The 19,903-nt window shown below is 36.5% G+C and overlaps 1 protein-coding gene across 30 annotated transcripts in view; it reads right to left on the reverse strand.

Annotated features, from left to right (window-relative positions):
• The window catches only part of DLG2 (discs large MAGUK scaffold protein 2), a 1,975,849-nt gene that overhangs the window by 386,326 nt on the left and 1,569,620 nt on the right, over positions 1-19,903 (reverse strand). For 15 of the 30 annotated variants that reach the window (XM_072794850.1, XM_072794842.1, XM_072794852.1 and 12 more), the window contains 2 exons: positions 16,647-16,685; positions 5,742-5,810 (listed from right to left, as the gene is read on the reverse strand). In XM_072794850.1, coding sequence (XP_072650951.1) covers positions 5,742-5,810; positions 16,647-16,685 — 108 coding nt within the window. The remainder of the gene's footprint in view (positions 1-5,741; positions 5,811-16,646; positions 16,686-19,903) is intronic. The other 15 variants (XM_072794854.1, XM_072794853.1, XM_072794851.1 and 12 more) reach the window with 1 other exon arrangement.

Genomic DNA, 19,903 nt, shown 5'->3' on the forward strand with positions numbered 1-19,903 from the left:
GAAACCCTGCTTCTGTAGAGAAGGGCCTTCATTTTCTGACTGGTGGTGGGTCCTTGCCTGGCAGCTGTTCTGTGTCAGGCGTGTGCTTGCTGAGTGGGGGCATCCTCTGTCCTATTCTCAGACTCTGCTCTCAGTTCCATCTGTTGTCACTATTCTGAAGTCTCTGAATTTCCTGGGCTCTGCGAGGCAGTCCTGCCACCTCCTGAGCTCCTGCATGTAACGCTGCTGCACTGTGGTGGGCCTTTTTGTGGGTGGTGTCCCTGGAAACAGAACTCTAGGAGATGGCATTTACGCAGAACATGAGAGCTCTGCCTCCGCAGGTGATCTAAGGCTGGGACTGCTTTGTTCTGTTTATCCATCTGTTTTCTGTCATCCAGAGTGTGATGGAATCTTTTGGCCTTTGATGCTTCTTCTACTTCCTTTACCTTTACAGGACTGTCCCTTCTTTATTCTTCTAGTGTCCTTTTAATGGGGTCCCAGGAGGAAGAAGAGATGAAGGTGTGGTGGGCTGTATCTGTCAACTTAAACCGGAAGCAAGGAGATCACACCATGAATGGAGATGTTATTCTGCTTCCTTATGCCTGGCGTAGTTAAAGATGATTCAGATATCGATTTAAAAAACAGCAGTAACTCTAGGTGGAGGCTTAATTAGACAGTTTTGTTGTCTTCATGGATCAAATTAACTGGAAATCTGAAATATTCCCACTTATTTCCTGTCAAGTAAATAGCAGCTAGATGAAAAATATATAAACATAAAGACTTTTAAAGTACATTCATTTGAAAAATATCCTAAGTAGTTGCTTTTTATGAGAGCATTAGGAAGGAAAGTTTTGAGATAATGAAATTTCCAATTTCAGCTGATTGCCTCCACTCAGTGGTATAACACCTTAATGGGAATCCTGCTAAAGACCCATTGGCCTACACAGAGTGAAAAATGACTTTCCCACTATGTGCTCAGTAACAATGATTGTATGACACATTATTTCTCTGTTGACCAGCTGGGCACACTTAGCATAGCATCAAATTTAGTGTTTTGAGCCTTGTAGAGAATTACTGAGGTATCCCCTTCTAAACATTCCAGCAATGCAAAATTATTTCTACCTCTAGTATTTTATTTTATATACAGAAATGTTTTATATCTATATAAATAAAATTATACACATATACACACATATACATACATACATAATGGCAAGTGTTCAATGAGGGTCTCCAATGTGGGTCTTCAAACTAATTTAGGCTATAAAAGTTTTATTTTCTCAGAACACTTAGACTAAGTATATATTCTGCTAGAACGTATTGAGGGTCTAATATGTACCTGCTACTTCAGCAGAAAGCTAGTGAGTCTTGTGCTATCCTCCTTCTTGGCTAAGGCGGAAACTCATGCTTACAGAGGGGAAGATCCTGTTTAAGATTAACAACAGATGGCAGAGGGGCCAGGATTCAAAACCAATTCTTTGATTTCAGAGTCAGTTTTCTTCCATGACTGCTAGGAACACAATATTTTTTATGATTTGCTAAGTATAAGGCAAAATGTTTTATATCTGTTAAAACAATGGAGCATAGCTGAGAATACCATTTTTGATTTTAGAAAAGGAGTCACTCTTGTATTTTGTTCTCAGCACAGAATTAGAATTGGTGATTGTGATTATCACAGAGATCATTGCACTTAAGTGGAAAACAATGCAAAAGACTAAAAAAATATTTATTGGGAAACTGCTAATAAGGTTCTGTGAGTAGGAAGAAAAGATTTGGAAATAGCTTTAGAAGAAAATGCCATTATTTAGACTAGTTGGAGGAAATCTTCTCTGTGTTCATGATAACTATGTGGAATAACGGCCATTCTGTGTGCTAAGGGAAGTCTTCGTAAGGAACAAGAAAGGTGAAGTAGAGACCAGTGGACAGCTCAGTCCCCATACTCTCACATCTACCATAAATACCTCAGTTACCTACCAGGTACATGGATTTCTAAATCCACGCCAGATGGTGGGTTATTATCACTGTTTAATGATTTCTACAGTCAGTTCTAGTTCTTTATCATTTTTAAAATGGAAGTCCCAGGAAGTTCTTCACTCTATCCAACCTATCCTGATGCAGTTTATGAGTGGTGTGACCAGTGCTCTCCATTCAATAAAGCCTTTTCATGCTGTACTGTTTTACAGCAGAGTTTAATTTGATTTCAAATCCAAACTGTGCTACTTTCTCGGTAGGGGTCCTTGGGAAAATTAATTAACCTCTCTGAGAATCAAGATTGAGAAAAATGGATGCCTATTTCATATAACTATTTTAGAAATAAAATTAGAGAAGATAGATAGATGGATAATGAGAGAGAGAGAGAATGAGAACACACCAGGTACCTAATAACCACTTGATAAATGTTAGTTTCTTTTCTCTTCCCTTGATGGAACATCTATGAATTTGAACTATTTTTATTCCCAACAAGTTGCACATTTTGAATGTAATCTCGTTAATGATGAGCTCCTTTCTTCATATTATAGAATCCTAACCCTGTCAATGTTTTCTTGATAGAATGCTGTCCCATTCATTGTTATACCTCTGGATGTTCTTTCCTTGCCCAGTCCACATGTCCGATTTAACATGCAGAATTCAAAACTGATCACAGTGCTTTGGAGAATATAATTAGTAAGTTTTATGGAATATTTTTTTCTAAACTATGGCACTTTCCAGAAAGAGGAAACGGTGGTATGGAGGGTGCAGTCACAAGGCCACACACACTTGCACTGCAGGTGCCCACTGAGAGCGTTTCTTATTCTGGTCCTATATTATTCCCTTTGGAGCTGAGGGTAAACTGATAAATAGAAAAGACTGACACTATTCTTTATTGTGTTTAATGAGTATTTAAGTATAATCTTTGAAATTAAAATACTTTTACATATAAAAACTCAGCAATGAAGCAAACTCAATGATTTGGATTGCTTCCACAAATGATTATTACCTTTGTATATAGGAATATGTCTCTCCAAAGTACAGTAATGACACCAATCCCTGTTTTAATGAATCCTTATTTAACATGAAGGTAAAGGGATGTCTGAGTAGCTCAGCGGTTGAGCATCTGCCTTTGGCTCAGGGCGTGATCCCAGAGTCCCAGGATCGAGGCCCATATCGGGCTCCCTGCATGGAGCCTGCTTCTCTCTCTGCCTGTGTCTCTGCCTCTCTCTCTCTCTCTCTCTCTCTCTCTCTCTCTGTGTGTCTCTCATGAATAAATAAATAAATGATTAAATCTTTAAAAAATATGAACATAAAACTCTACTACCTGATAAATTAAGTGTATGTTATGTATAACAACAACAGCAATGAACATTTTACTATATTTTAGCAAACGCTATATATAATGCCAATGCTATTATAAAAAATAATATAACTTTAATTCTTGAGAAAAAAACTCTTTAAGGAAATATTAAGTATGTACACTTTACAGATGATGAAATTGAGGCATATAAAAGCAAAAAAAAGAAAAAACACACACAAAAAAGGAGCAACTTCCTGTCACATGGCTAGTAAGTTCCTGAGCCCAGATTTAAACTCAGGGAGTCTAACTACAATGTAGAATCTAGACCACGTGAAATATTACTACAGAACCAAATGCTGTGAAATATTGATTGAGAACTTGCGATGCCTTTTTTTTTTTAATGGACAAATGTTACGATGAAGATACTGTCTTGTTGAGGAAAAAGTTACTTAATTCTCCAGAGCTAAATTCATATTTAGCCTATTGCTTCTATCTCTCTGTTTTTGTTTGTTTACTAGAGGAACTAAAGTGGTTTGATGTCCTTTACCATCACAAACAGAGGAGGAGGGCTACCAGGGGAAGGACGAGTCCTTTTGGGGGGAATGCAGGGCCCGTGGAGAAGCCGCATTGTTTTTGCTCACTTTCTTATGGTTTGCAGGACATGCAAGGGTTTTCCTTAGCCGAGGACAAGAAAGGGAACTGCATGAAAAGTATTTATGATATTTATGCTCTTCCACAAAGCAAAGACTAACATCTCTCCCCTAGGTGGGTGTCCATTTAGCCATGGAGTTTGCTGCCTTGCCCTGTTGCTACTCAGGTTAGAAAAGAACCATGGGGAGAGAAGACAAGAAGGTCAGCCAAGGAGAAAAGAGGTAAGGACTGTGTTTGGTAAGCTCCACATAAGGGGGAAGAAAGATGGCTGCTGCTCAGCTTGCAAGCCTCTGGTGTGAAGCTGCTGAGGAGAGATGAGAAATGGGGATTCTGGGGATGGGAGGGATTGCTGTGGTTCAGGCAGTGGTGAGTGAATGGCAAGGCATAGTGTGCTATTGCTAAGGGTTCTGTGGGAGAAACAGCTGAGTCTCCCAGGGGACCACTTGTCTAGAGGAGCTGTGAGAGTTTCCTAACATCATTGGTGCATGTTTGGTTATCCATCCATTCAGGCTACATCACCAGAGATAACCAAGGGAAAGGGAACAGCCACAGTAGAATGGTGAGGAAATGCCACTCCCTGTTTCCTTTTTTTTTTTTTCTTGCCCCAATACTACCAGAGGAGAAATCTAAGAGAAAGGACCACCTAGAGAGGTAGTATGAGAGAGAGAGCAGACCATAACCCTGTCAACTCCAGAATACTATGGCAGAACCCAAGCCCTAATTATGTTAAAAGGAGGGACAGAAGTCTGAATAAAACATAACATTTTAAAATAGAAAGGACTAATAAATAATAAAGTTAGAGATTTAAATTGAAATGCCATTAAGGAAGCCTACTCGTCACTGAGAAATAGAGTTGAAACAAAGTTGGTAACAGATATTGGAGAAGTAAAATGATTTAATTTTTATACATTAATCAATTGAATATTCTCAATTAAACCGGTTATAATTATACAACAAAAGGGGGGGCGGATATTAACCCCCAGCCCCTTCGGCTTTTATCTGATTAGGGAATTCAGACTACAAAATACTAAGTCCTCTAAATGTAAGCCTTCCCAGCCAACATCTCCATTCTATTTTTTTTTTAAGATTCATTTATTTATTTTAGAGAGAAAGAGAAAGCAAGAGAAGAGTGTGAGCAGGGGGAGGGGCAGAGGGAGAGAGAGAATCTACAAAAGACTCCCCGCTGAGCACAGAGATCTCACAACCCTGAGATCATGACCTGAACTGAAATCAAGAGTTAGACACATAACCTACTAAGCCACTCAGATGATCCCAGCATCTCCATTCTTATCTCCCACCCACCACCTCACATACCCCTAGGCCAATCTATGAATCACTTAGTGGCCTTATGACACCTCATGCTTGCTCATGTGTTCATGTTTTTGCACATGTCCTTTCTTCTGCTCAGAATACCCTTCCTTCCAGTGTCTGTCAGGTAAATATCCATAGGTGTTTTAGTTCTCAGCTTGAGAATTATGTCTTCTCTGAAACCATCCTGACCTGTTTCCCCCTCCTTCTCTGATGCCCATTCTCAGCCAGGTGTCCTTCCTGGATCTTCCATTAATCGCTTACATGTACTTCTTTTGTGATTCTTACACTGGATGCAAATATGTGTCTGTATTTCTGCCACTCCTAATAGACAATGAGCCCTCTGAAGGGAAAGAAGAGATCTTAAACAGAGTACCTAGCACAGTACTCGGCATATAACATAAGCTTTATAGATATTTGCTAACATAAGGGAGGAAGAAAGGAAAGGAAGGAAGGAAGAAAATTTCTTTATGCCCTAGTGAAGAGGCTGAGGTTTAGTTTAATAGAAGACTCCATATCATTCATATCTTACCCTTCCAGGGAGATGGCCCGTTGGAGAGTCACTGAAGGCTGGCGGGTTGCAGTGCTGTGTTGAGAATGACTGCAACAAAAGAAAGAACAAACACATATCATTTATTTAAAATGTCTTTGTACATTCTTATCAGTCCTATTGTTGAGAAAAGGACTAATCTTGAAAGAAATACAGTAGAGATTAAATGTTCCTTGGTGATAACTAGAATTGTCCACCAAAATCTGGTACTCTCCAGATAAGGGGTTAATATTTCCTTAGAATTTGATTTCAATATGTCTTATTCAAAAGTACCTTGAAATGACAGAAACACATGAAAAGAAAAATATTTGGAAGAGGTAATTTTCATAATTTCATTATGATGCAGTATATTACTTTTTAAATGAAGAACATTCTTAGGACAAATTTTTAAACAGTGAATTTGAATACTGGAGAAGTATTTAATTAGTATAAGATTTCATAATAATTTATACTTGCATCATTTACTTATACAATTAACAATTCAGCTATTGGGTGAAAACAAAACCTTGAAAAATGAGGCTTCTGGTTGCATACCAACCTTAGAATTTAATGTAAATCCATATTTTGTTTTGTTTGCATTGTAATAAGACTGATTTTATAGACAAGCAGTTGCAATAAAAATTATAATGCTTATCATTCAGTGAGCACTCATATTTCCTGAATCCCTTTTCTAAGTTTATTTGTTTACTTCTCTTAATCCTATGAGGTATGCACTGTCCCATTAATAGGTGAAGAAACAAAGGTATGGAAAGATTTGGAAACTTATCCAAAGTTAGGTGGTAAATACCTGTGCTTGAGAGAACATCTAAACTGTCTGATTCTAGAGCCATTATTCTTAATCATCATGTTATATCATTCCCCAAATGGTCACAATTTTTCAGATTCATAAGAATGTGTTTTATAATGTCAAAATACTCTTCAAGTAGAGATAGAGGTTCATCTGAGATATGTACAACAGCAATCCAATAGCAAAAAGTAATGCTTTGTAGATTTCCTATGTGTTAAAATGTATGCTAAAATGTGTTTCAGTGTGTAATTTTAGTTTGTAGTATTGATTTAATATCTTAGTTGTAATGTTAGTTACATACATATATATAGGGTATGAAGGTATATATACTCAAATGTGTGAATAAAGAGAAACCTGAGTCAAATGTTTGCAGACATTAGATTAGACACCCTCATACAGCTCCACAGTTTCTCAGCACATACTTCTGAAAACACTAACACTGTCACAGAGAGCCAAGCTGTAGGCTCCAGATTTTCATCCAGAACTTCAGTCATTATGGACCAGAAGTGGTATCTCTCTGGGATAGTATTTAGTTGACATGGATGATATTTTTCTGAGGTTGAAGGAGCAGAATTGGGCACTATAGTTAAAAACTAGAGAATGTTCTTCAAGTTAAGGACTGTGCCCTATGTTTCCTGGCATCCTTTATTGTGTTGAGCCCTATGCATGTTCCCTGAACATGTTTTGATTGACAGTTGAAAGGCAGCATAGCATTTAGGAGCCGGACCATATAGCCAGATGCCTGAATTAAAATCCCAGCTCCACCACATGGATCAATGTGACCTTGCTCAAGTTATCAACAGCTCTCTGCATATCAATTTCTTACCTTTGAGATCAGGACAGTGTTTTCTTCCTGGGATCGTTTTAAGGATTCAGTGAATACAATGTTTAGAAAAGTGTCTGTTACATGGCAAAAGCTACATAAGTGTTTGTTAAATAAACTAATATGATTAAACAGAATATCTATTAGCATATTTTGCACTAAATAAAAATAATTACTCAGATTACTACTTTTGGTTATATAGTCAGTGCTACAAGGCATGTATTTGCAAGTTTAATATAGATTTGGTGATCAATATCAAATTAAAATATATTTTATATTGTAAAAATATAAAATTAATGAAAACAAACACATATATTCCATTTAATATATTTTAAATTAATATAAATACTATAAAATACATATATATCAATTTCACCACTATCTTATGGGTACTAACATTATAACTTAAAAAATTGATAATAGATGTAAAATGATACTTCAGATTTATGAGTATTTCTTTATTAGTGAAAACAACCATTTTTTTCTATTTGCTTATTTGTTATTTGTGTTTCTTTTGTTTAAACTATTAAATCCTTCCATTTGCTGTATATATTATACTGGTTTAGAAAGTACCAACAGTCCTTTTTTTGGGTAAAGATCAATGATGCTTGCTAACCAAGATTAATGAGTAACTCGAATTCCTGATAGCTTCCTCACCATTAGCCCAGCCCATATAATTAAAACAAAGAAATATTCAGTAATCTCTTTTAATTTATCACTCCCTTAAACTAATTACTCTATTATTCTCCCCTGTATTATTCCAGTAACGTCCCACTTAAAGTTTTAGTGACATTTAAATTAAATGTGGACGATACCTTGAAGTGCTCACAGAATTTGACCCCACACATGCAAAGTCAGCCAGTTTCTTCTAGTGTGTAAATTTTGAACAGACAGAGCTTTTTACAATATGTAATTACTCTTTTACTCTTCTAAGACATATATAGTGAATTATTTGATACTAAAGACCGACAGACACAAAGGAATTTCTGTTTTTCCCTGATAGTAATGTGTAAGCAGGACTTGAGGGGATGATACTTGCAGTGGGTATTAGGAGCTACCAAATGGTGATAATAACTGGTATTTTTAAAAACACCAAACATCTTCCCCTTGGGACCAAGCAGGTTCCATGCATTCCGTATTATTGGCTACACAGACAGTGTGTTGCTAGTTCTACCATGACTAACACATTATAGGTAACCACTCCCTGGCCCTTTCAGCTCCTCAGGCTGAGGCCAGCCAGATGGAATTCTGAGAACTGCAGTAAGAAGAATCACGGGAGAAATGTACAGCTAAAACTTAAAGCTTTTAACATTGGAGAGCTTAGTGCTCAGAATATATTTGTATTAAAAAAAACCAATCTTAACAAATGGCCATCATTCTCCTTCTATCATTTTTCTAGACACTGTGAAACATCTATTTTGTAAAGCATTCTATGATGTGCCTCCCTCACCACCCCAGGGCAATTGACATGCTGTTTTGTGCACCATTCCATCTTTTCCACACATTCAAAATAGCACCCAGGATTGAGAATCATCACCATTTATTTATATGCCTATTTTTTTCCCCGCTAAGTTATGCATGTTATCACAGCAAGGAGTAAGGCTTATCCATTTGTACATTCTCAGCTCAGGGCTGACCCATAGAATGAATATGCTTCATAAATGCTTTTTTGAATGATGAAAACCATAGGTTGAGCTCCTTCTGTCTTTAAGACCCCATGCCCTGTCTCTTTCAAACTTTGTAACAACATGAGAGCTAGTCATTATGCCCATTTTTGAAGGATATTAAAGACCAAGGTCTCACAGCTAGAGTAGGGAGCAAAAGGAGAACCCATGTTTGCTAGTTCTAAAGTACTTGTTCCTCTGAGACAAATCATGCTGCCTTATAGAAAGGTGAAAGTAAAGCTCTGTGATTAGTTCAGATAGAGGATCTAACACATTTGGTTAGGAAATGCTGAATTTCACTGAAGATCACTGACAGTTTTGTTTTGTTTTTTAAAGATTTTATTCATTTATTCGTGAGACACACACACACACACACAGAGAGAGAGAGAGAGAGAGAGAGAGAGAGAGAGGCAGAGATACAGGCAGAGAGAGAAGCAGGCTCCCTGCAGGGATCCCGATGCGGGACTCGATCCCAGGACCCCAGGATCACACCTTGAGCCAAAGGCAGACACTCAAACAATGAGCCACGCAGGTGCCTCTATCACTGACAGTTTTGTTTTGTATAAAATAGCAACCATTATTTTCACCATATATGTTCAACTTATATGTCAGTGGCTTTAGAAGATCTTTTTTTTTTTTTTTTTTTTTTTATGAAGACAATTTAAAAGCGGGACTTCTCTGTCCTATTCACACCACTTTATTAGTGAGCCCTGGACATTTATGAGCATTTGAGTGACAGTAAATGGTGGGTGAATAGGATAGAAGGCTCAGCAGCATGTTACAGCACTGATGCTGGATAAATACTGTCATATGGTAGAAAACCTGTGGTACCGCTCTGTACTTAGGCAGCTTGGCTAAAGTGGCAACTCAAGCAACTATGGAGGTAAATCTTACCAAGACTTTTTAAGATTTAAAGAGAGGTAACATCCCTATCACCTTTCTAAAAATTATGCTGTCATTGAATAAAACTGAGCCAGAGAACAGTAGAATCTCTTTTCCAGGAATTCTCTGATTTTCCAAGTAAAAGACTCTGGTTATTGCCGAAGAAAATGACATTTGAATGGTACAGCAATCCTATTGCTGAGTGAAATTAAAATTTTGTTGAACATCTGAATTGAAACTGTTTTATTACACATGCAACAAAAAGGACCTAGATGGTGGTGATAAATGGCTTTTTAATTTTCTCCAACCCTAAAGCAATAAGAGGATTTGTCTTTCCAAAATGTTGTAGCTTTAAAGCTATGTCATTTTATGGAGAATACAAAAAGGTTTTGGAGTCTTTTATTAACAAACTGATAATAAACTTATTTAATATGCTTTGTAAAGTCCCGTCCAACTAAAATACCTCCTGATAAACTGTGTGGAGGTTCCTCAAAGAGTTAAAAATACAACTGCCCTACAAACCAGCAATTGCATTACTGGGGATTTACCCCAAAGATATAGATGCAGTGAAATGCCGGAACACCTGCACCCCAATGTTTATGGCAGCAATGTCCACAATAGCCAGACTGTGGAAGGAGACTCAGTGTCCATCGAAAGATGAATGGATAAAGAAGATGTGGTTTATGTATACAATGGAATGTTACTCAGCCATTAGAAATGACAAATACCCACCATTTGCTTCGACGTGGATGGAACTGGAGGGTATTATGCTGAGTGAAATAAGTCAATCGGAGAAGAACAAACATTATATGGTCTCATTCATTTGGGGAATATAAAAAATAGTGAAAGGGATTAAAGGGGAAAGGAGAGAAAAAGAGTGGGAAATATCAGTGAGGATGACAGGACATGAGAGACTCCTAACCCTGGGAAACGAACAAGGGGTAGTGGAAAGGGAGGTGGGTGTGGGGTTGGGGTGCCTGGGTGACGGGCACTGAGGGGGGCACTTGACGGGATGAGCACTGGGTGATACGCTATATGTTGGCAAATTGAAGTCCAATAAAAATAAATAAAATAAAATACCTCCTGATGTGTTTTCAATATTGTTTCATTCTTCACCCAGATTTCTGAAGAATTTTTATCTGTCCTTGTCATTTTTAACTCTTCATATTTTCTTGAGTACCTGTATCTATCACTTATCTGATCTATCTTAATATTTCTCTTTTTCTACTTTCCCTGTCTTCATATCCATGCATTAAGTTGCCATGATTCTTAAAAAGAAGGGTATGTGTCTTCTTGGGTATCCAACCAGTACCTCAAATGCAACACAACCAAAACACATTACCTTCCTACACGAAGCTGGATATCTCTCCTGTTGCTTCATTATATAATTATATACAATTCATATATACATGTATATACATACATACACATACACATGATTTGTATATACACATATATGTACAATTCATATGCATGAATTGTCTTGTACAATTATTTTTATCTCTGGTTACTTCTAACTAATGTTTATTGGGAACTTACTATGTACCAGGGATCATGTTAGGTGCTTGGGATGGCTCTTTGATTCCTAACAGTATACTACTCAATAAATACCTGATAATAAAGCTGGTAAAATCAAATAAACCGTTTGGGCCCTTTTGATATAGATAATGTTTTTCAATAAATCTCTGGGTATATTTGATAGATAAACCATCTAAGTTGGATCTAGAAGGATGTATACATATTTTAAGTGGTGTAAAAGGGAAAAGACTGGGGATCCCAGGGTGGCTTAGTGGTTTAGCGCCTGCCTTTGGCCCAGGGCGTGATCCTGGAGACCCGAGATCGAGTCCCACATCAGGCTCCCGGCATGGAGCCTGCTTCTCCCTCTGCCTGTGTCTCTGCCTCTCTCTCTCTCTCTCTCTCTGTCTTTTATGAATGGATAAATAAATTTTAAAAATCTTAAAAAAAGGAAAAGACTATCTGAGGAGCTAGAAGAGTATGATCAAAATCATGGAAGGTCAAAAGTATGTGTTGTGCTCTGGAAACCTTGAGGGTTTGGCTTGGTGGGAGCAGAACAGTCAGGAACAAGTTCAGAAAGCTGACTTGGAGTGGGTCAAGAGAGACAATGAATACCATGTCAAGAGGTCTGGACTTTATCTTGATGGCAGTGGTGAGTCTCCAAAGTTTGGGATCAATACAGCAATAACTGTGATCCAAAAGAATAAACCTAAAAATACTCTGAACAGCAGAAGGAGTCTACAAGCAGGGAGACAAATAGGAAATTGTCATAAGAAAGAAATTAATAAATGCCTTAATTTGGACAATGGCAATAGGAATATAATTGAGTTTGATTTTTATATAAGCTTAGCTTAATGTGCCTATTACACATGTGGGAAATATGATTTACAGGGGAACAGCTATACCTATTGAAAGGTTCTTTCTATTGGTGTAATACCAATACATCCACAGTAGCCACTGAAGAGCATATTCTTGCATCTTCTACTCTTTCTTTTTTAAAAAATTTTAAAAAGATTTTATTTATTTATTCATGAGAGACAGAGAGAGAGAGAGAGAGAGAGAGAGAGAGAGAGACAGGAGAGGCAGAGACACAAGCAAGCTCCATGCAGGGAATCTGATGCAGGACTCCATCCAGGGACTCCAGGATCACGCCCTAGGCCAAGGCAGGCGCTAAACCACTGAGCCACCCAGGGATTCCCTCTTCTACTCTTTCTAATAAACATTCCTAACACTTCTGGTTATTATTAGATGGTTTTAAGATTCCCAGCTATCTTTCTCTATATACTTTTATGTTTTTCTTTTTTCATTTTATTATTTATATTTTTTAAAGATTTATTTATCTTAGAGAGAAAGAGAACATGAGTGGGGGTGGGGGTGGGGAGAGAAAGCAAACTCCCCACTGAGCATAAAGCCTAACACAAGACTTGATCTCAAACCTGAGCTCATGACCTGAGCTGAAATCAAGAGTGGGATGCTTAACCAATTGAGCCAGCAGGTGCCCCTCTCTCCCTTCCTCATTCTTCTCTCCCCTCCTTCCTTCCTTTTTTTTTTTTTTCTTAAGATTTTATTTTTAGTAATCTCTACACCCAGTGTGGGACTTGAATCCATAACCCTAAGATCAAGAGTCACATACTCTACAGACTGAGCCAGTGAGACACCCCATTTTTCTTCTTATTTTTACTTAAATTGTAGAACCTAGAAATGAATTCAGAGATCCAGATATGTTCAGACCAGGGCTGAGTTCCACTAGATGCTGACTTTGTCTCACCTGCATTCCATACTCCTTCCAGAGGAGCCCAAGATAACATTAATTTTAAAGTTTGAATTTTAAATTATATTGTTAAGTTTAGGGTCAAGCTAATGTCTCATATATTTTTGACATAAAATGATTTGAAATCAATCTAGCACATAATTGTACATTGGGTTTTTGGATATTCAATATAGTTAATTGTCAATTTTAATGGTATTAATTTTGATCTAGTTTTATATTTGAACTAACACTCATCAATTCAGCTCAATAAATATTTATTGAGCATCTGAGATGTGTTAGCCATTACAGAACTTCACTTTTTCATGTAGTTTTGTATCATCATCTTTGAAGATGATAAAATGCCTTTTACACTTTCATGCAAATTATTAACTATGATAAAAGACAAAGATCATGCACTGTAGCAAATCATCACCAATCCTCCTCCAGTTTGTTAGTCCAGAAGTTTTACTATTAAGCTCTCTTAATCAACATCTCTTTACAGATTAACCAGTCCTCTCCAACCCCTCAGTGACAAGCTGACCAATGTTCACAGCAAGTGGAATGCATATGTACAGAGCACTGAATCATGTACAGAATTATTGAATCATTATATTCTCATTCCTTCCATATGACTCATATGTTTCTAAGAATCAGTTGTAATTGTCCTGAAATCTTTTTATTCTTATTTTTTAAATTCTTTTTATACTCATTGTATAATCATGTAATTTAATGTTATAAAAATGAAATATGAATGTGTAAAAAGAATTGCTTCTATCAAGGATAAGTTTACTGATCTATAAAAACTTAATAAGCATATGCAGTTTAAAACATCAAAGGTTTTGCACAGCAAAGGAAACAATAATGAAGGCAACCTAGTAAATGAGAGAAAATATCTGCAATGACAAATCTCTTAAGGGGTTAATATCCAAAATAAATAATATCCAAAATAAATGTCCAAATAAATAAATAAAAATAAATATAATATCCAATATAAATAAATAAGTTGGGTTATATACCACATTCTGCCACTGACTTTGGTAAACTGCTTCACCTTTCTGAACCTAGATTTTCTCATCTGTGAAAAGAGGAGGAGGTGGAAGGTTGAATTAGATGCTATAAAAGGTAAATTCCACTACTAAAGTGCAATCTGTTCTATGCTACCTTTGCCAGCTGTGCCTGATATTTTCCAAATCCATTCTTGTTTATCACATAATGTCAATAAGAAGAACTGAAACCTTAAGATTAAATTTATATAGAACAAAGGCATATCAATGCAACTTTAATTAAAGGTGAAATCTTGCTTGCATATGATAATTGAGCAAAGAATGAATGATTTCTGAGTCCAAGATATAAGCTGTTGTTCCATTTAAATGGAAAAAATAATTTAAATTCTATCAAAGGCTGTTTATTTTTAATGTTACTTCAAAAAGGAAAAGAATTTTAGAGCAGACTCATATAACTCAATTCACTAAAAACAAATAATCCAATTAGAAATGGTAGGGGTGGGGGGCACCTGCGTGGCTCAGGTCATGATCCTGGGGTCCTGGGATCAAGCCCTACGTTGAGCTCCTTGCTTAGCAGAGAGTCTGCTTTTCTTACTCCCTCTGTTGCTCCCCCTCTTGTAGTCTCTCTCACTGTCAAATAAATAAACAAAATCTTTAAAAAAAGGTTAGAGGAATCTGAAGAGACATTTTTCCTCTGAAGAGACATTTTTCCAAGGAGACATACAGATGGCCAATAGACACATGAAAAGATGCTCAATGTCACTAATCACCAGGGAAATGAAAATCTAAACTATAATGAGGTATTATTGTACACCTGTTAGAATGGCTAAAATAAAAAACACGAGAAATAACAAGTGTTGGCATGAAAATGCAGAGAAAAGGGAACCCTCGTGTACTGTTGATGGGAATATAAAGTGGTAGAAAATAATATGGAGGTTCTTAAAATATTAAAAATAGAAGTAACATTCTATTTGGTCCAGTAATTCTACTACTGTGTATTTACCTGAAGAAAATGAAAGCACTCATTCAAAAAGACGTATGCACCTCTATTTTATTGCAGCATTATTTACAACAGCCAAGATATGGGAATGACCCAAGCGTCCATTGATAGATGAATGGATAAACGTGCGGTATGTGTACACACACACACACACACACTGGAATATTACTCAGCCATTGAAAAAATGAGCTCTTGCAATTTGCAACAATATAGATAGACTAGATGATATAATGCTAAGTGAAATAAATCAGAGGAAGAGAAATATTCTATGATTTCATTCATATGTGGAATTTATGAAACAAAAGAAATGAATGAACAACAACAACAACAAAAGACCAAAGATAACTCTTAAATACAAAGAATGAACTGGTGATTGCCAGATGGGAGGTAGTTGGGGGCAATGGGTGATTAAGAATACACTTATCTGATGAGTCCTGAAAAATGTACAGAATTGTTGAATCATTATATTATACACCTGAAAATAAATATAATGCTGTATATTAACTATACTTCAGTAAAATTTTTTAAAAATCAAAAAGATATATTACCTGAAAAAAATTACTAATCTAGAAAGACAATAATTATATATAGTTCAAAATGTTGCTTCCAAATTAGGTGTGAGGCAACTATAAAAGTCAGAAAATAATTATAAAATGATAATTTTTCACTTAGTCTACTTTTGATTTTCATTCTAATTTAACAAAACCAAATTAAAAAGCATAGATGAATTAAAGACATAATGTAAGAAAAAAGAAGGAGAAATTCATAAAAAAATGGGCCCCAGATTTTTGGCCTTCCTAATCGATATAGTATACTAAGCATTTTAAAGCACTTAATGGACAATTGATGCTGGAAGATAGCATCATAAAAAGTGTGGCCAAAAGTTGACAGCACTAGAGAAAATCTTGACCCTCACATATAAAATATGATGAGGAACACAATTTGTTAAGTGATATCAGACAATTTAAAAGTTATGATTTATAGAAAAACAGTATATAATACTGGACTAATTAAGATGATCTATTGAAAACTGAAATCATGGACAATGAAGAAATCATGCATTCAAACAGATGGATCTAAATATGAAAAAAATGGATCAAATTCAGGTCCCTAAATTTTGCATGTCATAGTCAAAGATGACAGAAATGTGGTTTTACTTTATGGTGAACAGCTTCAAACATGTCAGTAAAAATATGGAGACTAAATAAAAAAATTGGAGGGCATTTATTAGTAGAAATTCTTCTTCTTTTAAATACCACTAAACTACTTATTTGTGCAACCATACAGTTATATTTTTAAAATTTAAGGTGAGGGGCACCTGGGTGGGTCATTCGGTTGAGCAACCAACTTGATATCAGGTCAGGTCATGATCCCAGGGTTGAGAGATAGAGCCCTGCCTTGGGCTCCATGCTGAGCACGGAGTCTGCTTAAGATTCTCTTTCTCTTTGCTCCTTCCACTCACCTCAATCCCCACTCATGTGAGCGTATGTGCTCTGTCTCTCTAAAAAAAAAAAAAAAAAAAAAAAAAAATTAGGTGAAATAATTATGGCACAAAGGTATCTTTTCTTTTTCCTCCCAAATGATGACTGTTATGTCCAAACTTTTGACTAACAAATCAATAACCAGTATTGGTTGTATGGGTGATGAGAAATTCTATCTTATGAATGTCTAACAAGATTATCACCCAAATTTTAGTTTTCTCCTTATTCTTAAAGAATATCATGGGAGACCTCACAGTCTTCTTACAGGGGTGACCTAGAGAGGTTACAATGCATGACCAGAATGTGGTTAAGATGCATCAGAATGTAGATGCAATTCCTAGCCCATTGTTTTCTCTGTCCTGTGCCACTGTGACTTCTTCATATTGTTTTCTGTGACAGAAGTGCAATAGTATATATAAATATGACTGGCCCCAGTCTAAAACTCCTGGTCATCACTGTTAAGTAGCTTAAGACTCTTGAAGGTGTACTTGAAATGCTGATCTCAGTATTTTCCCGTCCGGACTGAACTGATATGTAACTGGTTTCAAAGCCTTAAACGTCAGAAGCAAAATGTAGTATTTTAATTCAGCAGGCATATTTCTGCTTTTATTCATTTTGTTTCTGGAGGGCAGACTGCATATCATTCTTACTGGCTTCTGTAGTATGCAAGCTGTATCTCAGTAGGTAATGTATGAACATGTTTCAAAAGCTCCTTTTTACACAGACTATTCTTCACAAGGAAAGTAAAAAATTGAATATATAAGAGCTTAAATCAAGTCTCAGCTAGTTCTACCAACACAGCAACTTCAAAAAGGAAAACAGTTTTTAATCTGGAATTTACATAAAGTATAGACAAATACTACAGAACACATCAACAATTAGAGAAATTGGAATGAGAAGATTTTTGTATACTTCTTGTAATTTTAGGCATTAGTTGATATGACCCTGGGTATCCCTTTATTTCATACAAGAAACATGTTTTTCAGGATAGCACATTCTTTGTATTCTTTGACAATACCTGGGAAGCAGAATTGTATGGAAAAAAGAACAGAAGTCTAGAAGTCAGAAATGTGCTCCTAAGGAGAGCTCAAAGGCCTTCAATAAGTCATCTCACTTGCCTAGTTTCAATTTTTTTCTTCAGTTTGAGGAAAAAACAATTGTTCTTGTTCTTCCCATCTACTATATGAGGCATAGATGGGAAACAGTATTGTAATGGGGAAAGGAGCATGAGCTTGGGAGTCGATGGTCTTGGGATAGGGATTTCTTATGCTTTTCTTAGGTTCTTGACAATCTTAAAACCCAAACACTCCTACCTATGTTTCTGTCATCAGTATAATGTAAATAATAATGCCTTCTCACAGATGCTTCTGAAGGGAAAGTAGAACAATATATGTGAGAGAAATTTTGTGAAGTGTGAAGCATGGGAAATAGGAAATGGAAATTACTTTCCAGGGAGGCAGTATCAGTTGGTCAAAAGGTGTTTAAAACTTGTGACCTGAACTTGAACTAACCAATGGGCCTACAGAAGGAAAATAAGGCTAGAGCTAAGAAACATCGAGGAAACGGGATCTACAGGATTTGGCAATTGTATGTGTTGAGTGAGTGAGGAGTCCAGGACAACTTCCATGTATCAGAGTGGGGTTAATGGATCAATGGTGGTACTTCATACTGAAAAAGTAGTATGGGAATAACAGACTTAGGAGGAATATGATTATTTTAATATTGTATATGGTGAGTTGGGGAACCTGTGTGACATCAAGGTAGATATATCTCATAAGATAGGTAGATATTAGAGTTCGATCTTAGTAGACAGTTCCATTGTAAAGAAATTCATTTTGAAGTCAGCATTTGAAGTGCATTTGAAGTCATGGATTGTCCTAGAAATACTGTGATAAAAAAGACTGAAAGTTTGGGAGACCTGCAGACAACCAACATTATGACTCATGTAGAGGAAGATAAACCTGGAAAGAAGACTAGGAAGAAGTAAGTGGAGAAGTAGGAGGAAAACCAAGAGAATATAAGGTAATGGCAGCTAACAATGGGAGCAGGGGGATAGTTTCAAGGAGAGTTTGGTTGACAGTTGGCAAAGACATTACAAAGCTTAAATATGAAACAGAGGGGAAACTGGTCCCTGGAGTTTGGATTATATTCTGTAGGCAAAGAGGAGGTCATGAGTAATTTTAAGCAATATTAAAATATAGTCATTTTTTTGCAGTGTAGAAAGAGCCCTCTTCAATTCCCAGGTATATAAAATAGCTGGAGAAGGGTTAGAGACAGAAAAGAGCTTTAAGAGGAAATTGTTCTTAAGAAGATTAGTATGAACACCAAAGCTTCTCATCTGAGCTTATGTGGGACCAGTCCTCAGAGAACTTTTCTGTAGAGCAGATGGAATAATTATCTTTCCTCTGGCAAACCAGTGTAGGTGCCAAGGGGTAGAAAGATAGGGAGACCCTTGACTTTTATCATATTTCTGGGTTCTATTTTCAGTGAAGAATTGCTCTGATTCTTATTGATTTTCACGCAGTCAGCAGAAACCTCCAGATAAATGAAGGCTGCTTGGTTTGATGCAATCTATTAGTTTATATGTGTGAATTCATGAGAACTTCCAAATGTTTAGCCAAAGGGTGAGTTTGTTCTGCTTGACACCTGTAGTCTGAATTTTCCTCGCTATGGTGACCAGCAAAGTCATCACCATCATTGTATCAATAAGTGGTACATTTCCCTCCACTTTTCACTATTCATACTTCCAAGGTAAAAATTGCCTCCTTCTCTGGTACCCTCTCTTGGTGGAATATGTTCAAGGTAGTCATGCGGTCATTTATTCAGCTAAGCTGCTACTCATCAGAACTAAAACTCTGGACATAAAACAACATTAAAAAGAACAATGCTTTCTAAGTCTCTTAATGTAGATTTTTAATTTGATCCAGTGAGGTGAAACTAGATGCCAGCTGCAGAATCTTTCTGTTTAAACAAATTCTTGCCTTCCTCAAGCATTAGTTTTACAACAAAAAACAGATTTTTTTTTTTTTTTTTGGTCTTTGTGGCTATGAAAAGCTTGGCAATATGTAGCATTCATAGGCATAGGACTATTGATGTAAAGAAAATATCAAATATAGAAATAGTGAAAGAGATAATAAGGGAAAGGAGGGGAACTGAGTGGGAAAAATTAGAGAGGGAGACAAACCATGAGAGACTCCTAACTCTGGGAAACAAACAAAGGGTTGCAGAAGGGGAGATG

This window comes from Canis lupus, chromosome 23 (genome assembly GCF_048164855.1).
Source record: "Canis lupus baileyi chromosome 23, mCanLup2.hap1, whole genome shotgun sequence".
Taxonomy (NCBI): domain Eukaryota; kingdom Metazoa; phylum Chordata; class Mammalia; order Carnivora; family Canidae; genus Canis; species Canis lupus.